At 41.9% G+C, this 15,128-nt stretch overlaps 1 protein-coding gene across 1 annotated transcript in view; it reads right to left on the bottom strand.

The window, feature by feature from the left end:
- Window positions 1–5,131, bottom strand: part of TXNL1 (thioredoxin-like 1) — a 37,011-nt gene extending 31,880 nt beyond the window's left edge. The window contains exon 1 of the mRNA XM_011971717.1: window positions 4,772–5,131. Within this exon, the coding sequence (XP_011827107.1) occupies window positions 4,772–4,869 (98 nt within the window). The 5' untranslated portion in view covers window positions 4,870–5,131. The remainder of the gene's footprint in view (window positions 1–4,771) is intronic.
- Window positions 5,132–15,128: the final 9,997 nt, after the last annotated feature.

Genomic DNA, 15,128 nt, shown 5'->3' with positions numbered 1-15,128 from the left:
CCAGTTAGAATGGCGATCATTAAAAAGTCAGGAAACAACAGGTGCTGGAGAGGATGTGGAGAAATAGGAACACTTTTACACTGTTGGTGAGATTGTAAACTAGTTCAACCATTATGGAAAACAGTATGGCGATTCCTCAAGGATCTAGAACTAGAAGTACCATATAATCCTAGCACTTTGAGAGGTCGAGGCGGGCAGATCACGAAGTCAGGAGTTTGAGACCCGCCTGACCAACATGGTGAAACCCTATCTCTACTAAAAAGACAAAAATTAGCCGAGTGTGGTGGTGTGTACCTGTAATCCCAGCTCCTCATGAGGCGGAGGCAGGAGAATTGCTTTAACCTGGGAGGCGGAGGTTGCAGTGCGCTGAGATCATGCCACTGCACTCCAGCCTGGACGACAGAGCAAGACTCCATCTCAAAAAAAAACCAAAAAACCAAAAAAACATTCACACTGTTTAATGGGGTGGGGGTGGGGAGACTGGGACGACAGATGACACAATGTATATTCTTTCAACTGTTTAGTAACAACAAAACTGGTACTACTTATAACCACTAAAATGTATCTGGGCATAAGTAACAATTTGGAGACACCTGTTTAAAAATGTTACCAAAAAGAGTATCAGAGAGTGAACTGAATTGCAGGCAGAGGTGTAAATTACTCAAGGAAAGGCGTATCAAAAATTGTCAGGCTCTGTGCGGATACACAGAGATGAATGTGCATTTCTTTTCTCCTTAGGCTGGAAAGATCAAGAACAGCACTTTATAATTCAAACAATGCATTTATTAATGGGACCTCAAACAAGTTATTTAACTTCTCTGTGACTCAATGTCCTCAACTGTAAAACAGGGACAGTTGTTAGGGTTATTCTGAGGAACGAATGAGACAATATAAGAGCTTAAACAAGTTCCTTACACAGACTAAGGAATACGTAAGCATTGACTGTTTTAATCCTTAAAAAATACTCTGGGAAAAGGGTGCTAACCATTCAATGAGGAAAAGACAGTGTTTTTGATAAACGGTGTTGGAAAAATTGGATATCCATATGCCAAAAAATGAACTGGACCCTAACTTTATGACATATACCAAAATTAACTCAAAATGGATCGAGGACCTAAACTTAAGAGCTGAAACTACAAAACTCTTAGATGAAAAGATAGGGAGACAGCTTCATGACTTTGAATCTTGCAATGATTTCTTGAATATGACACCAAAAGCACAGGCAACAAAAGTATAGATAAATTGTACTTCATCAAAATTTAAAACTCATGCATCAAAGGATACCATCAAGAAAAAGACAACCCACAGAATGTGACAAAGTATTTGCAAATTAAATATTAACATCCAGAATATACAAAGAACTCCTGCAACTCAACCCAGAAACAAACCACTCAATTCAAAAATGAGCACAGAAGACCTGGTGCAGTGACTCACACCTGTAACACCAGCACTTTGGGACGCTGAAGTGGGAGGGTCGCTTGGAGCCAGGATTAAGACCAGCCTGGGCAACAAAGTGAGACCTAGTCTCTAAAACAAAAAATAAACTAGCGGGCATGGTGGCATGTGTCTGTAGTCCCATTTACTTGAGAGGCTGATGCAGGAGGATTGCTCAAGGCCAGGAATTCAATGCTGCAGTAAGTCATCATCTCAAAACTGCACTCCAGTCTGGGCAACAGAGCAAGACCCTGTCTCTAACAAATGAGAAAAAAGAAAAGCAAGCAGGGAAGCAAGCAGAGATCCATGTATAGTAATGTCCCATAGCAGCATTATCCACAACAGCCAAAGGAAGACACAACTGGAATGTCCACCAAAAAATGAATGGGTAAACAAAATTTGCCATATACATAAATGGATTATGTCATGCAGTTATAAAGAAGAATGAAATTCTGAGACATACTAAGACATGGATGAACCCTGAAAACACTATGCTACGTGAAGTCAAAAAACAAAAGGACAAATGTTATGATTTCATTTATATTAGGTGCCCCAAATCGACAAATTCATAGAGACAGAAAGCAGAATAGAAGTTACCAAGGAGGTACATAGGGAGAGGCAAATTACTGCTTAATGGGTACAGTTTTGTCCCTTTGGAGAAGTAAGGATGGGGAGTTACCCTTTAATGGATGTAGAATTTCTGTCTAAAGTTCTAGGAAATAGTGGTGATGGTGGCATAACATTGTGAAGGTATAGTCAAGTCTGGGTATCCAGGGGATTAGTTTCAGGACCTCCAGCGAGACACTAAATCACAGATACTCAAGGGCCTGATAGAAAATGGCATAGTATCTGCACATAACCTACGTCCATTCTTCCATATACTTTAAATCATCTCCAGGTTACTTATAATACCTAATGTAAATGCTATGTAAATAGTTTTTATACTGTATTTAGAAAATAACGACAAGAAAAAAAGTATGTACAAGATCAGCACAAATGTAATTTTTTTCCCTAGTATTTTCTATCCCCATTTGGTTCAATCCATGGACAGAGGGCTGATTGTCCTTAATGCCAATGACTTATACTCTTACAAATGGCTAAATGGTCAATTTTATGTTATATATATTTTATCATAAGGCACTAAAGATTCTTACGCAGGAAAACAATCTATGTATCATTTTAGTAAAATTTAGACTGAGAGTGGATAAAGCATAGAAGTTAAAAAAAAAAAAAAGAAAAAAAGTTTAAAAGAGGGCTGCAAAGGAAATGAAATAGATGCTGTAGAAACTATGCCCTCAGTCTAAACTGGGACGTATTAACTTTGATCTAAGAGGTTTCTTACAAGATTTTACTGAATACAGTTCTTTCTGAGTCTAATACTGATCCCTCATATACATAAATCTGGGGTCCTATTGACAATGAATTTAGACAGGATGTATTAATGGCCAATAAGTTCGAGGAATATTAAAGGTAAATACAATACTCTTACCAGATTTGTAAACGTAATATAAATATTCTTTTGAACTTACTCCAATTCAAACATTAATTTTCCCTCAGTTTTTACAAAGAAAAATAATTTTAATTCCACTAAAATACCTTTTCAAAAGTAATAGATCTTTACCAATCAATTTCTGCAGTTATGCTTATGCTTAAATGACACCACATTGATAGAAAAAACCTTCCTTCGCAGCAATGTTTCCCCACTTTTCTCACTTCAATCAATCTTTATTATTCTATTATCTCTCCCACTGCTATAGTAAGTGGGAAAAACAATATATCACTGAGGAATAAAAGCATAAAAGCTTCGACTGGTCAGAATTAGAAAAGTGAACTAAAAGTGAGGTGAGGTTCCTTATCGAAATCATATCTTCCCTTTTCCACTGTGGCCTAGATACTTAATGTACTACAGGTATTCCCCTATTATTAAGAATACAGACGTTACAAAATTGCTAAAAATGAGAAGACACATTTATAGAATTCTAACATTCCTTTTAGGTATTTTAATATATATGACATCACTTATCCTTTTAAATTTAGTAAAAGCAAAATTCCGTATATCATATGGGTACTCTAGTCCACCATATGAAATGTAAGGTACTATCCGTTTTCAATTCAGTGTAAGAGACTGGTCCAAAAATAAGTCTTGTTTTCATGTGTATCTGCATCCATTCCCTAAAACGATGTAATCCTAACGTCACCATTTACATACTCAACATTTAGTAAACCATGTACTAGAAACTTTTGTATTTTTGCTCTGAAATTCAAAATGGAATTTTGTGTTTATATAGTTATTTGGACAGGAAAGTGTGTTACATAAACAGTGATACCAGTAGTAGACTGCTCCAAGTTAGATGTATAAATAATGCCAAGGGGTCAAGGAAAATAAAGCGGACACCTCTAATACTTCTAACTAAATACTATCAACATGTACAAGGAGAGATCTGCGAAACACACACACACACGCTGAAATCTTGGTTCTCAACGCTGAGTTCCAACACGTCATTCTTACATAGGAACGTTATTACACACACATCCACTATAAAAGGTCCACCTGTTCTGCGACCTATAATTTTGTCAATATTTACCAAAGACAGTTAACATTTTTCAAGATCTCTGTCCTCTTAGTGAAAAAACACAGCCTGGTCAAACTAAGACACCCGGCCAACTGGCCACCTGAAATATATTATACATGTACTATCGCGTGTGACCAGTTGCAACCGCATACATAGGGAAGCCTAAGCTACAGCTTAGTGGCCGAACGAGGAAGAAAAAATTTTAACTGATTTAAAAAGCACCCTAACCCAACGTTAACTTAGTTCAAAATGCATTAGCAGAAATTTAGGACTAAGAGCTACGCATATTAGTTGGATCGCCCCATCTGAATCTTCAAAGGCTTTAGAGATGTAGGTGGTGAAGAGAAGCAAAGTGTTCGGTAAATTAAGCTTTTGGAGCTCTGGAGATGCAAATGACAGCTGGCTCCGCAGAAAGAAGGGGTCAGGCTCAGGCAAGGGTGGCTGCGGAGACTCCCACAGGCTGAAAGGAATAGGGGCGGGCCACCCCAAGTGCAGAGTTTGTAAGAGGATTGAAAAGGAGCAGGTGAGGAATCTACTGAGCTGGAGAAGCCGGGCAGTCAGGCCTCCGAGCCTGTCTAGGACACCCTGTGCATAAATGGGGGTTCACACCCGAGAAATGAGGCCTAATTCCGGCAGCTCCTGGGGCTGCGGCCACTGCCGGACATTCCGGGGCAGCAGACGGCTAGGAAGCCAGGACCAACAAAGAGTGAAAGGAAAGCAAGAAAGGACAGACCGGGACCCACAGGGCTCGAGCCTGGCCTCACCCTCTCATGGTGAACTTGACCACGGCGAGTCTGGAGCCCGCGCCGCTCAGCTCTGGCTGGAAATCCGGGTCGCTCCCGACGGGCTTCACCCCCACCATCCTCACAGAGAGCCCGGCAGGGTGGCCGCGACGCCACTGGCTTCGAAACTGAAGGAGAAGACGATCTGGGAGAGGAAGCAGAGACGCTCAGGAAGGCCGAGGCCTGGACAGAAGAGGCGGCGACCGCGGCGTCTTCTCCCGGGACTCTCAGTGCCGAGTCACGCCAGGGAGCGGAGCGGCCCAGGGGGCGGGGAGGGATGGGGGAGGGGAGAGGAGAAGGAAGGGAAGCCTTGCGGCACCCAGCAGCCACCGCGCGGTAGGGCCGCCGGCGTGACGCCATTTCCGCGCCGTCCGCTTTGGCCTTCACCGCCCAATCCCAAAACGCGAAGCGTAGTCCCACCCTCGACTGAGTAGCCGCGCGCTACCTTGAGCGGCGCAGGCGCAGAGGCAGACGTGTAGAGGTCACGTGCGCAGGCGCAGACTGAGACTTAAAACTTTTCATATTCCTCCGCGTGTCCCAGATCTGAGACTTTCACCGAGGAGGTGTCTGAGTTGTAACAGTGAAAAGGAAACTCGTTTTACTCCGGGGTTCTTAGCTGCTGTCCAAGGCACCCACTGGAAGTACTTTGAAGATACTGCTGTATTGTATTCGGGGCAGGTCTACACAGAAGACAAAATAAGGTTTAGGAATATTTATTAACAGACTTCATTACATATGGGGCGCTTTCTGTGCAATCATTCAGAAAGTATCGTGCACCTGTCTTTAGGTTTTGACCAAAAAGATGAAGACACTACTCCTCCTCTAGGAAGTTCACGGTCTAGTGACTGACGCTAACAATAATTTGAATAGGAAGCGGAGGAGACTAACGAGATGGAAGGGTGGGGCAGCGTAAACTTACTAGGAATCTGACTCCTGGATTGAATCTTGAAAGAGAAGCAAGGGTTAGATGGATGGTGAGAGATAATATTCCAGGCAAGGGGACCACCAGGTGCAAATTCTTGGTTGAGAGGGTGAATAAGAAGAATAGCTAATATTTACCACATGATGTACCAGGCAAGAGATAAGCTCTTTATATGTGTACTAGCTCATTTAATCCCTGTGAAGTAAGTTCTGTGATTTCAAGTCAAGGCAGGCTAACGCCAGTGTTCTCTTTTAAATATTAGGCTAGGTGGCAAATTATTTGTCTTTGGATTTAGCTGGGGAGATGAAATTGGAGGGAAGGCCGAGGTCAGATAATGACTAGCTAAGGAATTTGGATTTTGTCGGGATGAGAATGGCAAAAAAATTTGAGGGCAATTTTGCGATTACCAGTGTCGTGAAACTCCCGTCTCTACCAAAAATACAAAAAATTAGCCGGGCGTTGTGGCGCGCACCTGTGGTCCCAGCTACTCGGAAGGCTGAGGTGGGAGAATTCCTTGAGCTGGGGAGGTCAAGGCTGCAGGGAATCAGGATTGAGCCACCGCACTCCAGCCTGGGCGACAGAGCCAGACCCTATCTCAGAAAAAGAAAAGAAAAAAGAAGAAAAATATGTCTTTAGAAAAGCCCTCAGGTAGCAGCAAGGAGGATGGAAGGCAGTGAGATCCATTTAGGAGGATACTGTGGTGATCCAGGAACTAAATTATGAAAGTATCTGCAGTAGAAATGAAGAGGAAAGGACATGTTTGAGAAACAATTCTTGGGCCAATTTAGTGAGATGACAGAGGAGTTTAAGAAACTCAAACATTTCCATCGTGTAGCTTTTTAAAAATGAGTTAAAATGCCTGTAGGACATCCAAGTGAGAGATACAGTAGATCGTGAGAAGGATGAGCCTGGAACTGAAGAAAAAGGACTAGGATGACGTTACAGATTTGAGAGTCATCAGATTGGGTGATAGTTGAAGCCCAGGAAATGTGAAAAGAGAAAGCTAAAGGTGTTGCAGAAACACACTAAAATAATTAATTCTTAACCCAGCCACACCAGAGGCACAGTAATTATATTTCTTTTTCATGTGATATCAGCACATTGTAATGGTTTTAATAGATAGAAGTCCCCATAATAAACATTTGTGGTTTTTTTGTTTTGTTTTGTTTTGTTTTGAGACGGAGCCTTACTCTGTCACTCAGACTGGAGTGCAGTGGCACGATCTCAGCCCACCACAACCTCCGCCTCCTGGGTTCAAGCCATTCTCCTATCTCAGCCCGCCCTGGGTAGCTGGGATCACAGGCACACACCACCACGCCTGGTTACTTTTTTGTATTTTTAGTAGAGACAGGGTTTCACCATGTTAGCCAGGGTGTTCTCAAACTCCTGACCTAAGGTCATCCGCGCGCCTCGGCCTCCCATAGTGCTTGGATTACAGGCGTGAGCCACCATGACCGGCCTTGCTACTTCAATTTTATGGCCATGCACAAACTAAACTCTCAGAACCTCAGCTTCCTTGTCTATGAGCTTTGGATTAATAACACCTGCTTTCTAGGATTGTGATGGTAAAAGGTTATATTGGATGATGTTTATAAAGAACCAAATCATAAGATACTTGATAAATGTTTATAAACAATGGTGTATATTCAGCTCGTCAGCTAGGGTTGCTGTAACAACTCAGTCTTTGGCTATAACAATACCAAAGACTGAGTGACTTTAACAGAAGAAATGTATTTCTCACAGTTCTGGAGACTGGGAATCCAAGATCCAAGTGCTGCTGGTATTGGTTTCTTCTAAGGCCTCCTTCACTTTTAAATGGCTGCCTTCTCACTGTGTCTTCACATGGCCTTTTCTCTGTGCACACATGCACATGCACATACAGTACTAATCTGTTTCTCTTCCTTACAAGGACACCAGTCCTATTAGATTAAGGATCCACTCTGATGACATCACTTTAATTACCTCCTTAAAGGTCCTGTCTCCACATAGAGTCATGTTGGGGGTTGGGGCTTCAACCTATGAATTTGAGTGGGGTGAAGGAGCATAGTTTATCCAGAACAGATGGATTATTATTATTTCCAACTGTCCTTGCGGTTTTGCCTAAGAAGCAAGTAGAAGTGGTCTCCACTACAGCAGCTATATGAAGGGAGGAACAGGGCTTATGAAAGCAAGATAGATTATAGATTCTTGAGAAGCAACATGAAAAGAGGCATTGTAAAAGTTAGCTCTGATAGGGACACCATGTGTCCCTCTAGATCTACTCTCTACCTTTCTTCATTCTGCTCTCAGCCCTAGGAACCTGCCTACATGGACTGTATCAATAGGATCCTCTGTTGGAGCTTATTGAAGAGATTGGAGGGTAGAAGACAAAGAGATCCAGTTAGTAATTCCCTTAGCTCCCTTCCTGCTGTGTTGCCACAGGTTGTCTGTGTCTCCACCAAATGCCACAGCTCTTGTCATACCGTTACCCTCTTTGGGTTCCTGCAAACACTGTCTTCTATTGTCTCTTTAGACATGGAAGTAGAAATCACTCCTAGCTGTTGGTAGCACCCGGATACCAACAGAGAAACTCTGGGCCAGTCACCTAGTGTAAGGAAAATGGATGTGACTTGGTCAAGAATAGGCCGAGGTAAACATACTGTGTGACTCAGTGAGTTTGGAGCACAGGCGCATAACTGCACTTGTTATGTAATCACAGCTATGTAGCTATAACATGGGAAGGCTCATCACCTGGTTTGGAGCCACTATTGTTTATAAAAGGTATAACTGCCCTGCTGACACTGTACATACAGCAAGGCATGACTTGGCTCATGCCCAAAGAGAATTAAGCTGCTGACCCTGTAAGGGAGAGCTGGCCTTGCAGACCAGGAAATGCAGCTGCGGGTGTGGGAGTGGCAGAGCTGGAGCAGGCAGCTGAGACAGAGACACACAGTTTAAAAGAGCTGCTGAGTAAAACCATCTTTCACCTGCCTAGGGCCTCCCCAGTGTTCTTTCAGCTATCTGCCACCCATCCACCCACTCCCTTCAGACCTCAGCATGGGCTGGAACCGGACACTGGGTGTGACAGCCTGTTGATGCTACCTAGACCTGACTAGACAAGATAGTACTGAATTGGATACTTCACATTAAGAGCAGAGACACTTGCCACTGTAATGTCAAGGCAGGCACCCATAGGAAACAGGTACCTGGAAGTCATAATTCCTAGATGGACTTCCCAGGCTTATAGCATGAACTATCTCTAGCCACCTAGCACTAGCCTAATTGGTAAGCCCAGATACCACTAGCTAATGGACAACATCCAGAAACTTCACTCTCCTAATACCAATAAGGACCCTTTGGTTTAAAAAGAACCACCCTTCCCACCCAGAACATAATTGTGTGATGAATCTAGTCCCCTTCTTTACAGTTAAACTTTTCTACTCACTGCTCAATCCTTGATGTCATTATCTTTATTTTCTCTTTAGCAACACCATTGCTTTTTTTGTTTGTTTGTTTTTTGCGACAGAGCCTCTCTCCTTTTGTCACCCAGGTTGGAGTGCAGTGGTATGATATTGGCCCACCGCAACCTCTGCCTCAGCCTCGTGAGTAGCTGGGATTACAGGCGCCCACCAGCACACCTGGCTAATTTTTATATTTTTAGTAGAGATGGGGTTTTATCATGTTGGCCAGGCTGGTCTTCAGCTCCTGACCTCAACTGATGAGCCCGCCATGGCTTCCCAAAATGCTGGGATTACAGGCATGAGCCACTGTGCCCAGCCCACCATTGCTTTTTTGATTTTCCTAAACCCTATCTACATGTTTGTTAATACTCCCCTTACCAAATTTATCCTCAATTACCCATTTTGAATATGCTTTTTCCTGTTGTGACTCTGCCTGATATAAAAATTTAAGAATTGTTTAACACCAGGGAAATTGGAGGTTAGAGGATTAACATAGCAGGCTAGAGATAAATATATGAGAGTTTCCAGCATGGCGGTCATAGATGATACCGCTAAAGTAGATCATAAGGAAGTATACAGAAAAGCAAAGAGTTATAACAGAAATTTAAAGACAACTGCAAATAGGGAGTAAAATGAGAAAAGTTAGCAGAGAAGCAGAGAATCAGGAGGACTATTACAAAAGTAAAGTGTCAAAGACCAGAAGGATGAAGGCTGTGACATGCCTTTGAATGTAGCAAGGGAGTCATTGGTTTTTATCTGAACAGCCAGCACAGTTCAATGAATTAAGACTGGAATCAGTTCACTGACAACCACAACAAATTCTTTAGGACCTCCGTGTGGCAGGCACTGTGCCATAGCTTCAGAAGTTAAAGATGATTATTACATGTTCCTGTCCTTCGGAGTATACACTTTTGTGATAGCTCCATGTCCAGGGGTATGGGCTAAAATGAAAGGCATAGACATGTGATCAACCCATAGTTGTTATATATATATATATATATATGTATATATATATTTACTCACCATGTATATATATGATTGAATGATGTGTGTTCAATTTTCAAAATCTAAGCATACAACTAGATAAGAGTTTGGAAATTATGAAGCAGGCTTTCCTCATATATATGTATATACATATATATTGAGTAAATATACTTACATAAAATTTAGCATTTTAACTTTTTCTTTTTTGAGACAAGGCTTCACTTCATCACCCAGGCTGGAGTGCAGTGGCGTGCTCATGGCTCACTGCAGCTTCAACCTCCTGAGCTCAAGTGGTCCACTTGCCTCAGCCCCTCATGTAGTTGGCCTGACAGGTTCATCCCACCACGCTGAGCAAATTTTTTATTTTTTTTGTGGAGACGAGATCTCACTTTGTTGCCCAGGCTGGTCTTGAGCTCAACTAATTCTCCTGCCTCAGCCCTGCAAAGTCCTGGGATTACAGATATGAATCATCGCACCTGGCCCATTTTAACCAGTTTTAAAGGGCACAGGTCAGTAGCATTAAGTGCACTCACTGCTATCCATTTCCAGAACCTTGTCATCATCCCAAACAGAAACTCTGTACACACTAAATAACTCCCCATTTTCCCATTTCCCCATCCCTGCTAGCCTCTATTCTACTTTCTATCTCTATGAATTTGCTTGTTTTAGGCACCTCATATAAGTGGAATCATACGGTTATTTTTTGTGACTGGCTTCTTTTTCTTTTTTCCTTTTTTTTTTTTTTTGAGACAGTCTTGCTCTGTCACCCAGGCTGCAACCTCTGCCTCCCAGGTTCAAGCAATTCTCCTGCCTCAGCCTCCCAAATAGCTGGGATAGTTACAGCATGCGCCTGTAACTAATTTTTGTATTTTGTACAAAAATTACCATGCCCAGCTAATTTTTGTATTTTTAGTAGAGACAGGATTTCACCATGTTGACCAGGCTGGTCTCAAACTCCTGACCTCAAGTGATCTGCCTGCCTGAGACTCCCAAAGTGCTGGGATTACAGGTGTGAGCCACCGCACCTGGCCTGGCTTATTTCACTTAGCACTGTGTTTTCAAATTTCTTCCATATTATAGCATATATCAAAATTTATTTCATTCCTTTTTAAGGCTCAATAATATTCCATTATATGGGCATATCACATTTTATTTACTTATTCATTTGTTGATGGACACTCAGATTGTTGCCACCTTTTGGCTATTGTTCACAATGCTGCTGTGAACATTGGTGTATGAGGATTTCTTCAAGTCCCTGCTTTTCAGTTCTTTTTGGTATATACCTAGAAGTGGAATTGCTGGATCATATGGTGATTCTGTTTAATTATTTGAGAAACTGCCAAACTGTTTTCCACAGTGCCTGCACCATTCTACATTCTTACTAGGAGTGTATGAGGGTTCCAATTTCTCCACATCCTAGCAACAATTGCTAATTTTAATTTTTTTGATAATAGTCATCTTTGTGGGTGAGGTGATATCTCACATTTCCCTAATGACTTAAGATGTTAAACATCTTTTCATGTGCATAACGCTTATTTCTTTATTTTCTTTGGAGAAGTGTCTGTTGAAGTCCTTTGCCCATTTTTGAATCAGGTTGTTTGCTTTTGCTGTTGGGTTGTAGGAGTTCTTTATATATTCTGGGTATCGATCCCTTATAGAGTAAATTTCTTTCAGATATTCCATTCTATGGGTTGTCTTTTCACTTTCTTTGTGGTGTCATTTGATGCATAAATGTTTTAAATTTCAATGAAATCCAATTTACCTATTCTTTCCTTTTGCTGTCTGTGCTTTTGCTGTCATATCCAAGAATTCAAGCTAGGCATAACGTCATACACCTGTAGTTCCAGATACTTGGAGGGGCTAAAGTGGGAGGATTTATCCTAGCTCACTGTGCCCTTAACACAGGAGTTTAAGGCCATAGTGAGCTAGGATTGAGCCACTGCACTCCAGCCTGGTGCAATTTGTGCAGTATTTATGTAATATAAATATTAAATAAAAAGGAAATCCTGCTTCATAATTTCCAAACCCTTTCTAGTTGTATGCTTTGAATTTGAAAATTGAATATATTATTTTCCCAGGTGTCCCTAGGTGGCGCAATATATTTTTAGTCAAAAGGATGTCATTTCCCTTTGATAGCAAATGTCTCTTTAGATGTCATCAAGTCTCCAGATGCACCATTTATCCCACTAACATTATATTCTTTAGTTTTGGACACTAGGCTGTGCCTTGGGGGAGAGGGTTTCCCAGGAAGCTGCAGAGTGTTTTATCACTGTCACAAATCTCCTGGAGCATACTAAAGAAACTCACTGGCAACTCTCAGAGTCAGTTCAGGTGTTTGCCAAATCTGTACAATAGTTTTTTCTTCTGACATTTATATCTGATGTCATTAAACTGGTCATTAAACTGCTTAGAGTTTCTATTAAGAAGCCCAGATATTTAGAAAAATATTTCTAACACCTCATCCTCTGCAATAAAAACTGCATTTTAAATTTTATTTTAATTTTTTTAAAGAGTACATTGAGGGTTTTGTCTTGGTTCAGGCTACTCTAATAGAGTACCATGGAGTTGGTGGTTTAAACAAACATTTATTTCTCACAGTTCTGGGAGCTGAGAAGTCCAAGATCAAGGTGCTGGCCCAAATCCAGTGTCTGGTGAGGGCTCTCTTGCTGGTTTCAGAGGGCAGTCTTTTTTATGTATCCTTATACGGTGGGGAAGAAGTGGGCGAGAGAGAGAAAGAGTGGAGAGGAAGAGGGCAGGCAGGAGAACAAGTATTCTCTCTTGTCTCTTCTTTCATAAGGGCTCTACTCTCATGACCTAGTGACCTCCCAAAGTTCCCCAACTCCAAATCCATCACATTGGGGTTTCAATATATGAATATTGGGGGAAATGAACATTTAGTCTCTAGCATTATTGGAATTAACTCTTCGGAACTGAAAAACTACACAAAACAATCTGTGTTTTTATGTAATCACTAGCTGTAAAAGAGCTCTTCTTTCTTTTCTTTTCTTTTCTTTTCTTTTTTTTTTTTTTTTTTTGAGACATGCTCACGCTGTTGTCCAGGCTGGAGTGCAGCAGCGTGATCTCGACTTACTGCAACCACTGGCTCCTGGGTTCAAGTGACTCTCCTACCTCAGCCTCCCAAGTACCTGGGATTATAGGTGCATGTCACCACACCTGGCTAATTTTTGTATTTTTAGTAGAAATGGGGTTTCACCATGTTGGTCAGGCTGGTCTCAAACTCCTGACCTCAAGTGATCCACCCGCCTCGGCCTCCCAAAATGCTGGGATTACAGGGAGGAGCCACTGTGTCCAGCTGGTAAAAATCTTTAACCGAAGCTTCACTGTATTCAAAGCCCTCTCTTAGGCATGCCCTTGAGCAAACACATGCGTAACACATACACACCCTCATCATTCAGTCCATTCTTAAGTAGCAGATATCTGAATATCTGAGTACATCTGAGGGCCAGATACTGAAGAAATCCAATAAAAGTCAAATGTATGTTAGTGGTTTCTGTACAATAAGGAAGTGGCTTTTCACACAACGTTGAAAACAATATTTCCCACCAAAATTCCGAACATTAGTATTACGAGCTCAGTAGGAGGATCAGCCGCACAGCAACTGGTGGAAAGCACCAGGTACATCACTCCTCACAGTAGTGGATCTGCCTGTCTCCCTGCCTCCCTGCCAGACTGAGTAACTTGACCACAAGAACCAAGTCTCTGCATTTTCTGCATGCATAGCTCAGCATAGTGCCTAAAACCACTGGATGGTGAATAAGTGACTTTTTTCACCTTGATGAATTAGAATTAGAAGTAAAACAATGTACTATTTCATGAAGACGGAAGTAAAGTCAAGGTAGTCATTGCCACTGTCTTCCTTACCTCAGATTATCATGGAGCAAATGCTAGGCATCTGACAGTTTCATCTGTAAATATTTCAGCCTGCATATCTGGAAGATGAGGAATCCTTTAAAAAATAACCAAAATATCATTATTACATTCTAATATGTTAACAAGGCTTCTTTAATATCATTAAATATCCAGTCAATTAAAATTTCCCGATTTTCTCCTAATTTATTCTATAGCTTACTTGAATCAATATCAAAATAAGACACATGCATTGCATGGGTTGATAAGTCTTATGTCTCCCTTTTATTAAAAATCTATTTAACCCGTATTTCTTTTTTTCCAACTTTTTATTCGGAAAAAATTTAAAAAAAGCGAGAGAAAAGTTGCAAAAGTACAATGATGGCTCCTGATGGTCAGTTGTTAAAAATGGTGTCATGGTGCAGGCTGGGTTCTCTGGGAAGCTGATGTGGAGGTGGAGTGAGGAGTCCAAAAGGTTTATTTATCTCACGTCTGTGAGAGGAAAAGGGAGGAAGCAGGATTGGGCGGAGGAAGGGAAAAAGGAGATCTGACAAAATCTCTACTAACCCAAGAGGGAGCTCTAGTATAAAGATTGCCTGTTAAAAGAGTCCCCCATGGGAGCAGAAATTCCTATGCCTCAATACCACCCCCTAGACCGGGGGCCTCCCTAGGAAGAGTGTGCCCTGGACCTTCCTCACCTTGCTCAGTCAGTCATCAGAGGCTGCCTCAAGATTAGTGTGATCTCAGCTGGAAAGCCCAGGTAACCCCGAAGAAGCTGACAGGGAGAGTATGAGCAAACCACTTTCCTTGCAGCTAGGAAGGGGTTTGTTTCTTGAAGGGGAATCTGGGTGGTGCTTCTTGTGTCTCCCATAGTCCACTATTTACACAAAAATGGGTCCCCTTCTCTACACAGGTTTGGGGAGCAACTCCTCCAGGTTTCTGGTCATCTTCTCTTCCTTATGGGAAACCTAGAAGAGGGAGGTTAGTGGATGATCTACAGCCTGGTGACCAGGGCTACCACTAGTACTCATCAGCTCCTCCTTCATTATCTATTCGAATTTCCCCTTGCTAGTCTTGCTGGTTTGGTGAGGGGGCTGAGAAACCCTCATTTGTGAGGAGGTTTAGC

This window comes from Mandrillus leucophaeus, unplaced genomic scaffold (genome assembly GCF_000951045.1).
Source record: "Mandrillus leucophaeus isolate KB7577 unplaced genomic scaffold, Mleu.le_1.0 Scaffold124, whole genome shotgun sequence".
In the NCBI taxonomy this organism is placed as follows: Eukaryota; Metazoa; Chordata; class Mammalia; order Primates; family Cercopithecidae; genus Mandrillus; species Mandrillus leucophaeus.
Note: the sequence above shows the minus strand (reverse complement) of the source record. Positions and strands in the feature narration are given on the sequence as shown.